Source organism: Dermacentor silvarum, chromosome 8, assembly GCF_013339745.2.
Source record: "Dermacentor silvarum isolate Dsil-2018 chromosome 8, BIME_Dsil_1.4, whole genome shotgun sequence".
NCBI classification, from domain to species: domain Eukaryota; kingdom Metazoa; phylum Arthropoda; class Arachnida; order Ixodida; family Ixodidae; genus Dermacentor; species Dermacentor silvarum.
This window is the reverse complement of record NC_051161.1, coordinates 9033626-9048355: the sequence shown is the minus strand read 5'-3', so window position 1 is coordinate 9048355 and position 14730 is coordinate 9033626. Positions and strand designations below refer to the sequence as shown.

The 14730-nt window shown below is 43.3% G+C and overlaps 2 protein-coding genes across 2 annotated transcripts in view; one reads left to right on the top strand and one right to left on the bottom strand.

The window, feature by feature from the left end:
* Window positions 1–5459: 5459 nt before the first annotated feature.
* LOC119460604 (uncharacterized) lies at window positions 5460–7135 on the bottom strand. Its single transcript, XM_037721622.2, has 2 exons — window positions 6809–7135; window positions 5460–6667 (listed from the first exon to the last, which is right to left on the bottom strand). Exons 1-2 carry the CDS (start codon window positions 6850–6852, stop codon window positions 5857–5859), a joined length of 855 nt encoding a protein of 284 aa, XP_037577550.1. The 5' UTR covers window positions 6853–7135; the 3' UTR covers window positions 5460–5856.
* Window positions 7136–9428: 2293 nt separating this feature from the next.
* LOC119460602 (S-adenosylmethionine mitochondrial carrier protein-like) overlaps window positions 9429–14730 on the top strand; it is a 29762-nt gene continuing 24460 nt past the window's right edge. Inside the window, exons 1-4 of the mRNA XM_037721620.2 lie at window positions 9429–9694; window positions 9799–9955; window positions 10733–10842; window positions 13146–13250. Coding sequence (XP_037577548.1) covers window positions 9653–9694; window positions 9799–9955; window positions 10733–10842; window positions 13146–13250 — 414 coding nt within the window. The 5' untranslated portion in view covers window positions 9429–9652. The remainder of the gene's footprint in view (window positions 9695–9798; window positions 9956–10732; window positions 10843–13145; window positions 13251–14730) is intronic.

The window sequence follows — 14730 nt, the reverse complement described above, 5'->3', positions numbered from 1 at the left end:
GCTTCCCCTCCTTATTGTTGTCCATGCTGCACTTGGAGCCATGCAAAACTGTGCCCACCATGCTGTGCTCGGTTTTTGTATTGCATGGCAACTAGGTCATGTGGCATGAACCTCCTCCATTGAGCTGCCCATCTTGGAAGCCGTAGCCGGTGATGGAAGCGACATTTTACTTTTTGGAGCAAATTTCGGAGCAGAAAAAATGCCACTTTGGAGCAGCCATAAGTGTTTTCACTTATGGAAGAAACAAACAAGGTGGATTGTTATCGAATGCGTAGTAAAATGAGCTATATATATATAAAATACCAGTATGTGTGGCAGAAATGAGATCAAAGCAATAAAGCTGAGCACCGCATTATAAAAGTAACCACAACCACATATAATCTTTCCCAAAGGAGCAGTTGATAATTGGTATGAGATTGAAGTAGTCTGTCTCTTTTCACATTTCACCAAAATAGTCTGCATGTCAAGTTCAAAAATATAGCTAAATGAGCTACATATTTAAAATGCCAGTTCTTGTGGCAGAAATGAGATTAAAGCTGAGCATCACAATGTAAAAGTAATCAGTCGCATATATTATCAGTGCGAGATCAAATTTCTCAGTGCCATTTTGGAGCAGCACTTCCATCACTGCATAGTGTCGGCCCAGTGGTTTCATTCTCAGCACAGCGGATACCACCACCACCTTGGCACTTACGAGAATTCTCCACCGATTTTGTCAAAAGCACTGCTTAGTCGTGATGCTTGAAACAATTCAGGCAGTAACAATTATGTTCACTGTTGTGCAAAAGGTGTTTTGAAAAGTAAGAGTGGGCACTCTATTGACAGAAATTGAGCTCCCAACTGCATGTTCAGAGGTATTTGGCTTGCAATATTGCCTAGTGACTATGCTTTTAGTCAGCATATCCGAAAATAGTTGCGAAGCCCCTTTAAAGCTAGCCATGTTTTATAACGGTCATTAAAGGCCAACTGCAGCAGCATTTTGGACTGCGCAAGAAGCCTAATTTCAGATAGTGTGGATTTAGAACAGCCCCTGTGCAAAATTTCATCTGAAATACAAGCGGGTATGTTGCAGAAATATGTTTCTCATGTTGAGGCTGGAAAAAAAATGCTGCCATCACTGCTTGCTGAAAATGATGCCGAGCATCGACAAGCAGCAGGCACTTATGAATATGAATGGCCTGAGAGATTAGACTCACTGAAAATCATGGGTCACCATGCTCTGGGATTTGCATTGTATCTGCTAACCACCAAGTGGCCACGTCATCTGCTTAGGTGCTATTTACAGGCTGTTCAGAAAGTTCGGCAAATACCAGCCTTGCAGTTTGCCAACTATTGGAAGTACTGCTCATAACCAATTCAGCCAAAGTGAAATTTCCTCACAGTTGGTTTTTAGGAAAGTCTACTGTAGGATACAGTGGCGCACCGACGGGGGGGGATTCGGGGGTTGTAACCCCCCCCCCTGAGGCCGACTTAACCCCCGCTTTTGTTTAACCCCTTTTCTTTCCTTACGCATTTGAGTACTGCAACTAAGATGTAAGACGCGCAATCGTCTGCACATTCGCAAAAAGCCAATTTTTTTGACAATTTCCCGTGAAGAAATCGAAATTAGTGCTGTTTAGGTGGTATTGGCAAACTGTCAACCCCCCCCCTGGCAGAGATCCTGGGTGCGCTACTGGTAGGATACCAAGAGAAGGCAAGCGCAGTCGAGGTCGGCAGAAAAACAGATGGGATGATGAAGTTAGGAAATTCGCAGGCGCAAGTTGGAATAGGCTAGCACAAGACAAGGGTAATTGGAGATCGCAGGGAGAGGCCTTCGTCCTGCAGTGGACATAAAATATAGGCTGATGATGATGATGACTGTAGTTGGTGTCCTGCTTCTCAACACCACTTGGTTTCCTGACGCCAATCTCTGTTGGAAGCTGTAATCCAAGAATACTAAAGGGCAAGTAGGCAAATCCAAATGGCATTTCAGTGCTAGTGTTTAATGTGTGTATTTGAGGAGTTAACGATGCAGCACAATCAGCATGCATCTTCATCTGTTGGGTATTCTGGGGCATAAAGTGCAAGCAGTATGTAGCTTAAAATGAGCAATTTCTTTGCAAAGCTCACGCACTTAATTTCTGTAATTAAATTATACTAGCTTAATTTTTTTTAATGCCTAATACCAGTTCTACATCAGTACAGCAGTCCACTGTGCCAGACTATGTTGTGCAAGATTGCAGATAATGTGTTTGCTGAAAGGGCTGCATGAACAAAGCATTGTCTAACTCATGGCTTCTCATCAATTGCATGAATATTGCATTGAAACTACAGAATGCGCTCATGCAGAGATCTAGGCTCCTTGGTACACTGTGCTGGGGAACAGGTTGTTGGATTACTGCCTTCAAACGAAAAGAAGGCACGACACTCCTTGCATTACATGCTTGTACAAAAGCCAGAACAAACTATAATCATTCATGCACTGGATATAATACAACAAATTTTAAAGTGATAGCTGTTTTGGGCTCATTCCCGTAGTTGCTTTGACTGTCCATCACAGGAATCACTAAGTTTTAAAGAAGCTTATAAAAATGTGAAGAAAAAAATAACTGTGCCCTGCAATGATTTGATCGCCAGTCATGCTACAGCGAAAAAGATAATGCGTGCCTAGAGAGTATGGTTACGTCACTAGCTGCTATTAGTGTAAACCTTCCCATGTGATCTATAAATCAGTACTGAACTAAAAGTACTTAAATGAATCCAGCGGTGGCAAGTGGAAGGCAGGATAGGAAAAAGAAGGCAGAAGCCGCGTCTCACATTCACCACTGGGGAGCATCGCCTCCACAAAGACAGCATTGACTAGAGTTCACGCTGAAGGAAGTTTTCTTAAAAGCAGATTGCACTTAATCAACTGCGAATGTTACTCCAATTGATACCAGACAAAACAGGCTTGCTGCATCCAGCTATTGCATCACTGCTTTGCATTATGGGTGAAACTGCAATTTTTTATATGAAGGCAATGTTATGCTTGGCTTTTATTATTCACCCTGTTCACAAAACGACACTGTGCAAAGGTTTTAAAAGAAACAAGGATAGTGACACAAAGACTGGGGCATTGTACAAGTATTATGTCATGTACAAGTGCAATGGAGAAATAGAAATGCAGGTGATGCAGTGAACTACAAAGCCTGTTCGTCCAGGGACAAGCTGTGCAATTTTCCTAAACAATGGCACATATGGCTTATTGCTCAATATTGCGAAGGCCTACCTTCCCATTTTTCAACCTTTAATATCAAATAGGAAAAACTATTACGATTATACTTGCATTTAATTTACATAGGCAAAGTTCCACGTGGCAGTGCTCGTTTAGAATGAAACTTGTAGTCTGTGAACCTGTTGGAGCGACACTGCAGAGTTCTTAATGTGCTAAAGGCTGTACTGCAATCTAGTGATAATTTATCCTGTGTCAGTCCCACATTTAGCAAATTTGATGCAATCTGCATCTAAAGACCGAGAAGACTGCAGTTAACATATTGTATGGTGTGCACATGGCTATCACAAATGCTACAACAAATTTTACTTTCTTGCATGTTATGTAAATATCAACTTTGCCTATTGGGCCCATCAATTTAGAGCAGGCAAAAGGGTCAATGGCACCCCTCTACACATTAGGGAGGACTACCATTCTTTCACAGTATTTAGTGTCTTGTAGAACATTAAAGTAACAGAAATGGGGGGAGATGCAACATGGAAAAGTGTTATGTGAGTGGCTAAATGTAAAGATGCCAAACTGAACATGCAAGCACCACGTTTCTTAGTTTAATCAGGTATTCCACTGTAGCTCTATTCGAAAGGCTCAGCACATATTGGTAAAATTAAAGAGGATGCAAGCTGGAGAATGGAGAAGGCACCATGAGAAAGAAAAGGTGAAGGGGGGTTGCTGCTATGACCTTGGCCAAATAGATAACCCTGCACATGCTTGCAGTGTAGATGAAGTATAATAACTTCAATCTTGAAAAAGAACTCTCTTTAGCAACACTTCACTTTCTGTATCTATAAATTGAATGCTATCTTGTTCAGTGTTGCCTTTGTCCATAGCTTTGCGCAATGAGTTGATCACATCAGCTGGTGCTGCTGAAATGTCCTTTGGCACCCACACGTGATTCATTCGTATGAAACACAAGATGCTCAGAGTATCAGCACAAATACCCTGTCTTCCGTCTAAAGCGACGGCACCATATTTTTCAAACATTCTTTCTGAGTATGTGTTGGTTGGAGGGCATGCCAGGTATGTGACTGCTACAGTGTACAAGGATGGCCAAATCATCCGCTTTGTCTGCCAATACAGTGCTGGGTCGCTCATGGGTGCAGAGAAATCAGCAATGCTGTCTTGCACATAAGCCTCCAGCTCAAACGCAGCTGTTGCTGCTCCTTCTGTGTTCGTGCCATTTGAAGAAACTTCAGCCTTGGACCTTGTAAGCCCCATCTGTTCGGCATTCATAAGCCATAGTGAAAAGTCCTCATCAAGCGATGGGGCAGCGTCATCTTGCTGCGGCAATTTGCCAGTATTAGCTGCATATAACAATTTTGTGGAGTGCATGTAAGTCTCGCGTATTTTCACAAGAAGATGCTTCTTCACCTCATTTAGCTTTTGCTCTGCCACTGCTTCATCACTGCTAATGTAACTGCAGAATGTGTCCCTGAAGCGAGGGTCCAAGAAGCTTGCAGTCCAATAGGTAAGGTCTGCCTTTACAGCAGTTACATGGCTACTTGAGCTAAGCTTCGAAAGAAGGTGGGCTGAAAGCCAGTGTGCAGGACTGCCTCTTTCAGATCTCTCTAGTGTACTCTGCAGCATCTTCTCAGCAAAGCAGAGCAGCGGGAGGACCTGTCCTAGCACGGCTGTATCCATACTCAGGAGGCGAACAACTTCTTCCACAGGCTGTAGCACACTAGCTGCATCCCTGAGCACTAACCACTGCTCTGGGCTGACAGAAATTCCACCTGATCCTTTCAGATACTCATTTACTGCCAGTTTCTGCTCACAGAAGTGCTTTAACATGCGTAGTGTACTTTTCCAGTTTGTAGGAGAATCTGGCACCAGCGGCCTCTGCTTGAGGTTGTGGTGTGACTGAATTGCCTTCAATTTGGCTCTAGCTACATCATTACGGCACAGTTGGCTGCAAATGGTGCGGGCCATGTCAAATGAGTCGGCTAGCTTATTATGAAATGTGAAGAGCAGGTTTTCTACTTCAAAATCGAGACAGTGGGCCATGCAAGTGATGTGCTTCAGCTGCACTTCTGAGGAAGGTAGTGCTTCACTAGGTAGACGCTCTGTAACTAAATGCCCAACTTTAAGCTCTGCAGGCAGCAGCCAGTCTTTAATAACTGTCTCCAGCGCTTGACTGACATTTTCAAGAGTACATGACTCTCCAAGGTTAACAACATCCAGGACAGCCTTGCACCTCACAAGATTCTGTTCAGGCTGTTCAGACTTCACCCAGAATGCTGTCACAGACACTAGATCAGACATGTGGGGCCCCTGCCATGTTTCAGTACCAAGGTGCACGGTACCTCCGATACAAGTTTTCAGGTCCTTTCTCACTGCTTCTTTAATCATGGTTGCAAGCGCAGGAATGCCAGAGTTGGCAAAATAGCCTTTGTTGGGAACCTTCCACTGTGGTGCGCAACAGCGCATGAACTCAAGAAATGCTGGTTCTTCTGCAAGTGAGAATGGATGGATACCATTAGCCATAAACACTGCCAAGCAATGGTTTAGAGCCATTGAATTAGGGTGATGCACACCACAGGACTCTCGCTTGGTTTCAGGTGCTTTTTGACGCACAGCTGCAACTGCCGGTGATACTTGCGACCTTTTGGTTATATTACAGGACACTTCTTGACTTCTCCTGCCATGATCTCCTTTTCTCGTTCCGAGGGTGGGGTTTTTCTGAAGTAAGAATTTGTGGTGAATAGTGACGTGCCTGTGCATTGCAGTTGTTCCCACCCTGTTGCACCCACCATTCTTTCCCAGACGCACTTGCATTCTACAGATTCTACACACCACCTGAAATCTGTCGCTACCATAGTAATCGAAGTGCTGCCAAACTGACGACGAAGGCTGCCGCTTCTTTCTCCCATCCAATTTTTCTCCTTACCACCATTGGTTCCAACATCATCACTCACACTATCTGCAGCTCGTGATTTTCTGGCCCGCACAGCGTCCACTCGAGGCGGAAGGTCGGGCAAAAGGTGCGCGTGGTGGATTTCAAGGTGACGACGCATTGCCGTGGTGCCTAGTTTGCTGCAGCCGCCTTCTTTGCCGAGGCGCACACTCATATTGCAGTGCTTGCACACTTGGCTGCATTTGTCCAACGTGTGGCGGTCGAAGTGTTCCCAAACGAACGAATGTTTTTTCTTCGTTTTCCTCGCAGTTTGCTCCGCCGCACTACATTCCGAAAGGCTGCCCGATGCCGACAGCCATTCCTCCGTGGTCATAGTCCCAGAAGGCTCAGGCGAATCGGCCACCACGTACACAGCGTCGTCGCCTGGAAGTTCGGAGGTGTGGCTGGTCTCTTCTGTCCCGATTTCCGGCTGAAACAGCACATAGTGTGTGACGGGGTCGTTAACACGGCCTCCTTGGTCGGCGCCACATGGAACAGCCGCTTTCTTCATTGCGAGTATAGACAGCCTGGAAAAAAAAAAAAAGTTACATATTTAATTATCCAAGAGTCAAAGGAATATGCGTGCACTTACTAACGGCACTTATTACAGAAACCGGGTGCACGCAACAGGTGTTTGGCAAGACACGGTCCGCGCACATATCGCTTACCTAGACTGGTGCAAGGACACTTTGTGACATTTTGGCTGAACCATAGAGTTCTGGCAAAGTTCTGAATGGTTTGAACTTTGCCGAGTTTCTCACTATTACAATATAGTGAGAAACTCTATAAGCTGACCAATTAACTGTTCAAAACAGTTGACAACCCGCGGTACAACTACAGAACACCTACAACGAACTTTGCTCCTGGCAGCCACCGGTACAACCGTACACTGATAAAACGGTTAAAACTGTGGATAAAACCACCAGCCAGTGCCTCCTTCGAAGCGCTGATAAAACAAACTTGTGAGAAGTGGCTGGGATTGGATTGGGAACGGATTGGTACGCTACGGCCCGTACGGCGACTTGATCCGAACTAGAGTGCACTGGACAATGGTCAAGTGGGCCGAACGGCGCTCTCCCGCTGCGGCGCCGCGTGTGGAAAAAGTGTGCGAGGACGCTGCGAGCGAACTGGATTGGAGCGGAGACGCGCTCCGCGGCATTAGGGTGCCTCGATGCCCAGCGCCGCCGTGCACCCTACGCGGCATATTCAACCAACGCCTCCTATAAAGACATATAGGAGGCGTTGATTCAACGTACTTTCGCTGTGGGTTAAGGGAAAAAAATAACATACTCTAAATGCACTAATTGAAAAAGTGAGAACGCCCGACCTTCCGGGAATGAGCGCACGTGTTTGCAGTAACAAACACACTTGTGAGTGAATACTGCACATAAAACTCTCAAACTCTTCATAGCAGGCCAAATCATCTTATATATATATATATATATATATATATATATATATATATATATATATATATATATATATATATTGTGTGTGTGTGTGTGTGTGTGTGTGTGTGTGTGTGTGTGTGTGTGCGTGCGTGCGTGCGTGCGTGCGTGCGTGCGTGCGTGCGTGCAAGTGTTATTCATATACTGTACGATGCCGAATAGTCGTTTCCGTTCGAATGTAACACATAACAGCACTATTGAAGTCTCAAAGGTGAGTGACCGATGCAAGTGAGGACTGTTATTCCGAATGATTGTGCTGCCGGAGAGTCATATGGCTGTTGCGCAGAGGCGCAGTTCCTGAGAGAATTAACGTATGGGTGTTAATAAGTCCTGCTTAACAAGTTCCTAGCTGTCATTCAATATAAATGCCCCGTTTTGGGGCAGCCTGTAAGTCTGCTAACTTGATTCAGGCAAGGAAAACTTTTTTTGACAGTCTCACCATCTTTGCAACCCATTAAAATTGGGTGACCCATGTGGTACCACACTTCTTCAACGAACGCAACAGATCTGCACATATCTCTACGTGTATGTGAAACATGTCGTTCCTTTATTTGTTTCATTATGGTCGTTATGACAGTGCACCGGATAACTGAAAGCAGCCGTTTATAATATACAAGCTGCTGAGTTAAGCAGTCATACGTTTGGGAACGGCATTACATTATGTAAGAAATATGGAATAAGCGTAACATGTTTTTCTCAGAAATCAGAGTCGATAATAATTTATTTTGTTTACACCCCTAGAAAAAAGCTGGTGAACGCAGCCCACGCGTGCCTGTTTTTTTTTTTTTTTTTTTTTTTCATTTTCTTTAATTGAAACAAATTCTTCTGTTTTAAGTACGTGGAAAAACCAAGATATGATATTATAAGACACCCGGTTTAGTTTTCGCCACCTGGAGGTCTTTAACGCGCACTCAAATAGAAGTACACGAGTCTTTTTTCCATTTCGTTCCCATCGAATTCTGCGACCTGGATTGAACTCGCGAGCTCCAGTTTAGCAGCGCAACGCCGTATCCACTATATAGTAACTGATTAGGCTACCGCGCAGGCTTTTTTTTTTTTTTTTTTTTAAGTATCGACTGGGGGGAAAAAATCCACGTACGGCTTACGGCCAAAGATTACCATATAGAATGACTAAAGCCGTTTTCGGCACTCGAGGTCCGATCACAATAAATGACCCCATACCAATTACTCCGCATTCTGTTACGCGTGGAAGGCGGAAACTTGAATGGAATGTTGCGCTGCAGTTTACTCTTTTTTTATATATAACAGTGCCTCCCGTAAATCTGAGTACAAGGCGCCGGTTGGGGCAGATATGCTTTACTTGTTTGAAGCGGCATGCAAGCAGGAAGGTTAAATATGTTTCTTCGTCTGCGTTTTGCAAGACCTGCTGATGGAAAACTATATGCGCAACAATACACACGAGAGATACATGCTACTTAAAAAATTAGAAAAATATTTGTTCTCCAAAGGGAACCGTACAATATAACGTAGTGGAATAAAAGCCGACACTGCGGCCGCAATGCACGCGTTATCACCGAGCGTCATTAAAAAACAAAATAACATAAAGAAGAGAAAGAAAGGAATTTATTTTGAAGACATAAATACATGTCGTATGCAATTATGAACACCATTTGAGCGGTCTGAACGCAAATACCAGCGCGCGAACTAGTACGAATGACCATGCTGAGCAGTTTCGCCAGCAGTTTCCAACGGCGCGACCTTGATGTGGCCCAATTCACTTCGATCGCAGCGCCGCCACAGTATTTTTACACGTCTGGCGCCTCACTGCATAGCATGCGCTGCCCCAGCCGCTCGTCCCACTCAACCGTATTCTAGTACACTCTACCATAGGAACCGGCGGAACATCTGAAACACCAATCCCGCTCTCTTTGCCCCTCCTGCACCTCCTCTCCTTAGGCAGCTGCCCGTGCGGTCCGTGCCATGTGCGTGTTATGCTGGTAGCTACAGCTGTGGCTACGGGCGCCCTGTGGAAGTAGAATGAGTGATGTCAAATGTTGTTAAAGGGATTCGGAAGTCAATTGGAGCAGAACTTTACTGAGCACAATGGGAAGTGTTGACAATCCGTCCTTTTTCGCCTCGCTAGTGGTATGCATTTTGTGTAATTCCGTGAATGTCTAGCGCTGCTGCAGTATATTAAACAGCCGAGTTCAGGACATCGCTTATTCTCTTTACCTTTCTCTCGTTTTTAGGCTGGTGCAATTGCTGGCACCACTGTGGACGTCGTTCTTTTTCCGCTCGACACGCTTAAGACACGCTTGCAAAGCCAGCAGGGGTTTCTGAAAGCAGGGGGCTTCAAGAAGATCTACTCCGGTATCGCGTCTGCTGCGCTTGGCTCTGCACCAACATGTAAGTTCAATAATTTCAAGTATAAAGTAAGACATCAGTCCATAACAATGCCTTTTCCACGCTCTAGAAGGGAATAGTAATGTTTGCTCCCCGGTCGTAGTCGCACCAGGCGATCGCTGTGTGAGTACGTGCATTGCAGTCATTACTAGTAGATAGAGCTCATTTCAGGTCCACTTATACGCGCCTTTTATTTAGGTTTTTCGTACCTAAAGGACAAGCTTTACATGCACGAAACCGTGCAGCTAGTGGCCAACCGGCTACCACTTAGCAGCGACAAGGAAAATTTGCTCGTGCGAAGTTTTCCTTCGTTCTGGCCTGAAAATAAACTTGCCTAGAATGCCTTGGACACGCTCCCGCATGTGAGGAAAGCAAGTAATTTTTCTGCAAGTAGTTCTGTTCAAGTTGAGCGGAACGAAATTGTTTAATATAGTAACATGTTTTTGTACCTTGTAAAGAGATGTTGCAAGTGCTGGCAGTGGTCTCAGCAAAGCACTCAACCATGGCTGTTTTCGGCAAGCTTCTGTTCCACACTGAAGATTAATCATTCATGATATGATAGATGTTACATGGTACTGGAGCTTCATTTTTCTGTTATGTGATGCGCACTTGACAAAAACCTCTGGCTGTGGCAAAATTGTTCCCACGGAATGCTAAGCGCTCACGAAATTTTGGCAGTGTTTATGATTAAAAAAAATTACATCATTGGTGTGTGCAGTTTGCTGATTTATTTTGCATTGAGAAACGAATTGTTTTATTAGTTTTCTTCTTTCTTTACAGCGGCACTATTTTTCTGCACCTATGAAGGAGTGAAGCAATTTGTTGGTCCAGTCATGCCAAGTTTGATGGCTCCTTTGGTGCACAGTATTGCAGCTGCATGTGGTGAAGTGGTACGCATGTTTCGCATTGGAGGCATAATATTTTAACTGAATTGTCCATTCTTTTGGTGTTTTCAGTACGATATGACATTTCTACTGCAACGTTAAGCTAATGCTAAGGATAACGAGGTTGCCTTAAAGGGACTTTAACGCGAAAAAAAAAGAAAAAAATTATATATATATATATATATATATATATATATATATATACTGTATTTATGAATTACCTTTCTGCAATACTATAAAAGCCATTTTTACCATGAGAAAGGATACTTGATAACACCAGAAAAGACGCATAAACAAAAGACGAGTGGCGACATCTTTAAGTTTGTGCATCAATCTTTAAGTTCATCTTTGAATGTATACCATAGTCACTTGATTCTAACGCTCACCTTTAATGCGATTAGCATACTTTGCCTACTGCAGCCGTTTTGAGTTACCGATGTATCTATCTAGCCTCTTATGCCGACCCAATGCCCCAAGTTGTCTCCCAGCTTGGGTCACTAGGTATGTGCTCATGGTCATGATGCCAGTGGGGTCGTTCCATCGTCATCACTCTAACTTTGTCATCCGACTCTCGTCATGTTGTCATCGTCGTACAGGATTTGTGATCTCACCATTGTCATGATACACTCATAATCTCAGTGTCCGCATACCATTGTCATACTATCATCGTCGTTGTGTCGTTGTCATACAGCTGTCATCATGCATTCCTTGTCGTACTGTCGACGTGATGCTGTCGCAGTCGTTCCATTGTTGTCATTCTAACTTCATCATCCGACTGTCATCATGCTGTTGTTGTCATATTGTTGTTGTCATGCTGTCATCGCCATGCTGTCATTTTATCATTGCATCACTTCCGTCATGTTATCTGATTGTCATCATGCAATTGTCGTCAGACAGTCGCTATCATGTGTCCTTTGTCATACTGCCGTTGTCAAGCCATCGTGGTCGTGCCATAGTCATCACTCCAGCTTAGTCATTCGACTCTTATCGTGCCGTCGTCGTCATACAGGCTTCATGGTACAGTAATCTTCTCGTCATATTCGTCATACACACGTCGTAATCCCATTGTCCTCGTACCATTGTCATGCCATCTCTGTCATTGTGTCATCGTCATAAGTAATACATTATTACGTGTGGGATCATTGGGACTATTTCCATGGTGTATTGACATTGAAGACGCAGAAACACTACCAGAAATAGCAAAAGCTTTTAATTGGACAAGAAAACAAAGCAACACGTGCCAATGATTTTGTTGTTCCTACGAAAACTGTTTACACAGGGAGGCTATCTGAAACTGACATTTCTGGCAAATATTTATTGCTGCGTGCTATATTAAAAAAGCTGTATGTCATTACAAGCTACGTGTATTCCAAGCTGTAGCCTTTCTGCTCAACTCAATCTGCACAGAGCTGTGATTGTGTTCCACCTGGGTCACTCGGTGATACGACTGCCATCCCCATATGGTCAATTTCAATGAATGCATGAATGAATGAATACTACACCTGGCTTCTTGCCGACACATCCTTTGCTTGTTAATTTGTGGATGGCTTACTTATGCAGAGATCAGGTGTAGTACATATGTATTGAGTGTGTGGTCGCTCTCTGCAAAATACCTGCTTTGCATAGATATGCAAAGTGGTCACCAGTGTCTTTGAGGCAGGGATAAAGTACAGCAATGGTAAGCCGCAGTGCAGCAAGTGTATACAAGGATTAGGCACGTGACGTTTGATACCAGCTTCTCACACATTATTCCCAGCAGTCTCGGTGTCGGTGTATGTAGGTGCGATTTATTTTTGCATGTTACGGCTAGTGATAGCGAAGAAGAATACACAAACTTAGTGCTGAATGTAAGCATCACCCTCTGCTGAAGAAAAACAATCTTACAAGTCACTTTACTGAATAGGGTAATGTCAGAAAAATATTGTTTAACGCAGTTTATTTAATGGGAGTTTGCAATGATTAACACAGTGGTCAGGAACAGCACATCGTGTCTGAGCCCGAGCACCAGTCTCGGTTCTAGCACTGGTGATGATGTTCGACTAGTGTTTGTCATCTTCATACAATTGTTTTTAAGTTGGAAATGCACTGTCAGACCTGATTGCAAGTTTATTGCTCTGTTCTTAATCGACACTGCTAGCAAGTGTTCTTTCTTGTATCAAATAATCTTTAACTCAGTACTAATTGGAACACCTATCATTATGCAGGTACTGTGCCCGTGGATTCTTTACCATGGGTGTAGTCTCGTGTTAACTTAATTTATTACTTTTGAGAGTGAACTTTTATTTACAGGCAACTTACTTTATTTGCAGGCAGCCTGCTCTTTAAGAGTTCCTGTGGAAGTTGTGAAACAACGTACTCAAGCAAACCATGATATGAGTAGTTGGAGGATGTTTAAAAGTGTGTTGCACGTTGAGGTATGTAGTTCTTAGCCTAGTGGGCCATCTTTTTTAAGCACTCTAATATTAAAACACAGTTACTTAAGTCCACCCTTTGATAATGCTATGCATGTTTGTGAAGCAGCAGTTATCACTAAATTCACTAAAAATGTACCATATTAAATTGCCTGATTAATGATAGATTTGCTGCTGTAGCTAACTTAAATTTGCCACAGGCTTATTTTTAAATGCAGCCAGAATTTTGATGAATATCATATAGAAATAAGTTGGCTGCTCAGTGTGCTAAATATCAAGGTGAATATACACATACCTGATTTCTTCTTCGTGAATATTTAGTAATGCTTACGGTGTTGCATGTGTGATCAACTGATTTTGCAGGTACCATTTATTAAATTTTTAATCAATTTTGACTCAGCTGTGAACTTGTAGATATTGAAAAGGCGCAGATGTAGGTATGTAGCATGGTTCTGCCATCTTCCTTATTACTACCATTGTCCACACAACAACCATTACTAGTTGTGAATGTAATTCTGAAACAGTATCATATGCATGTCGCAACACACACATAGTATACTCATATTACACATATTCGTGCACAACATTCTGCATGCTCATTCTCTTTAGTTTGGCGAATCAGTCCTGTGCAAATGATCATGGTGGAAATGAAGTTCAGTAATGTGGAAAGTTGGGTGAGTTGATGACTAATCATCATACCGTGTGGGTGAAGCAGCGTACTGACCAGGACAGAGCGGAGAGACACAAGAATACGCGAAACTCGCTGCTCATAAGGATCAGCTGACCAGGGAAATAGAAGCTTTTCACATTAACAAAAGAAAAGGTAGTTGTATGAGCGAACCATCTGTTCTAATCAGCCATCGTGAAGTCACCTTCTTGGAAGGGCACTAGAATAACTTTGTTAATAATACAATAAATATGTTAGGGTTGGACCAATTAGGCTGGGGTTGCACACCATGTTAGAGATATCCTACCTATCTTTGACGGCCGAGTGCGCACGGGTATATGATTTTAAAAGTGCATTTAATCTTGCTGTGCATATCTTTGACATCCTAGGGTTTACAGGTATATAAATATGAAGTGTTTGTTGAAAGGAAACAGTGTTTGTTCTGAAATAAAGTAGTTGCAAGCAGCGAGTGTTGTGTATTCTTGTGTCTCTCCGCTTTCTTATGGTCATTTCGCTGCTTCACCCAAACAGTATGATGAGAATGGTGGAGAAAGTTCCATAAAGGGACTGACAATCAGTTTTTATGCTACCAATTGCAATATAAAGCTTACTGGTTAACTGTCAAATCATGCAGTGGTAGTGCTGAAAACTGCCGTGGAGCATTTTTTATCAGAATGTTTCAATCTGCAATGAGGATGTAGTTGTTCACTGGAAGCATGCTGGAAACAGTGATGGGGGAGCGCGAGAACGATTATATGCCGGCATCGGAGGCAGGCAGAAGACAAGCGTGCGAAAGTATTATTTTGTTTATCAAAC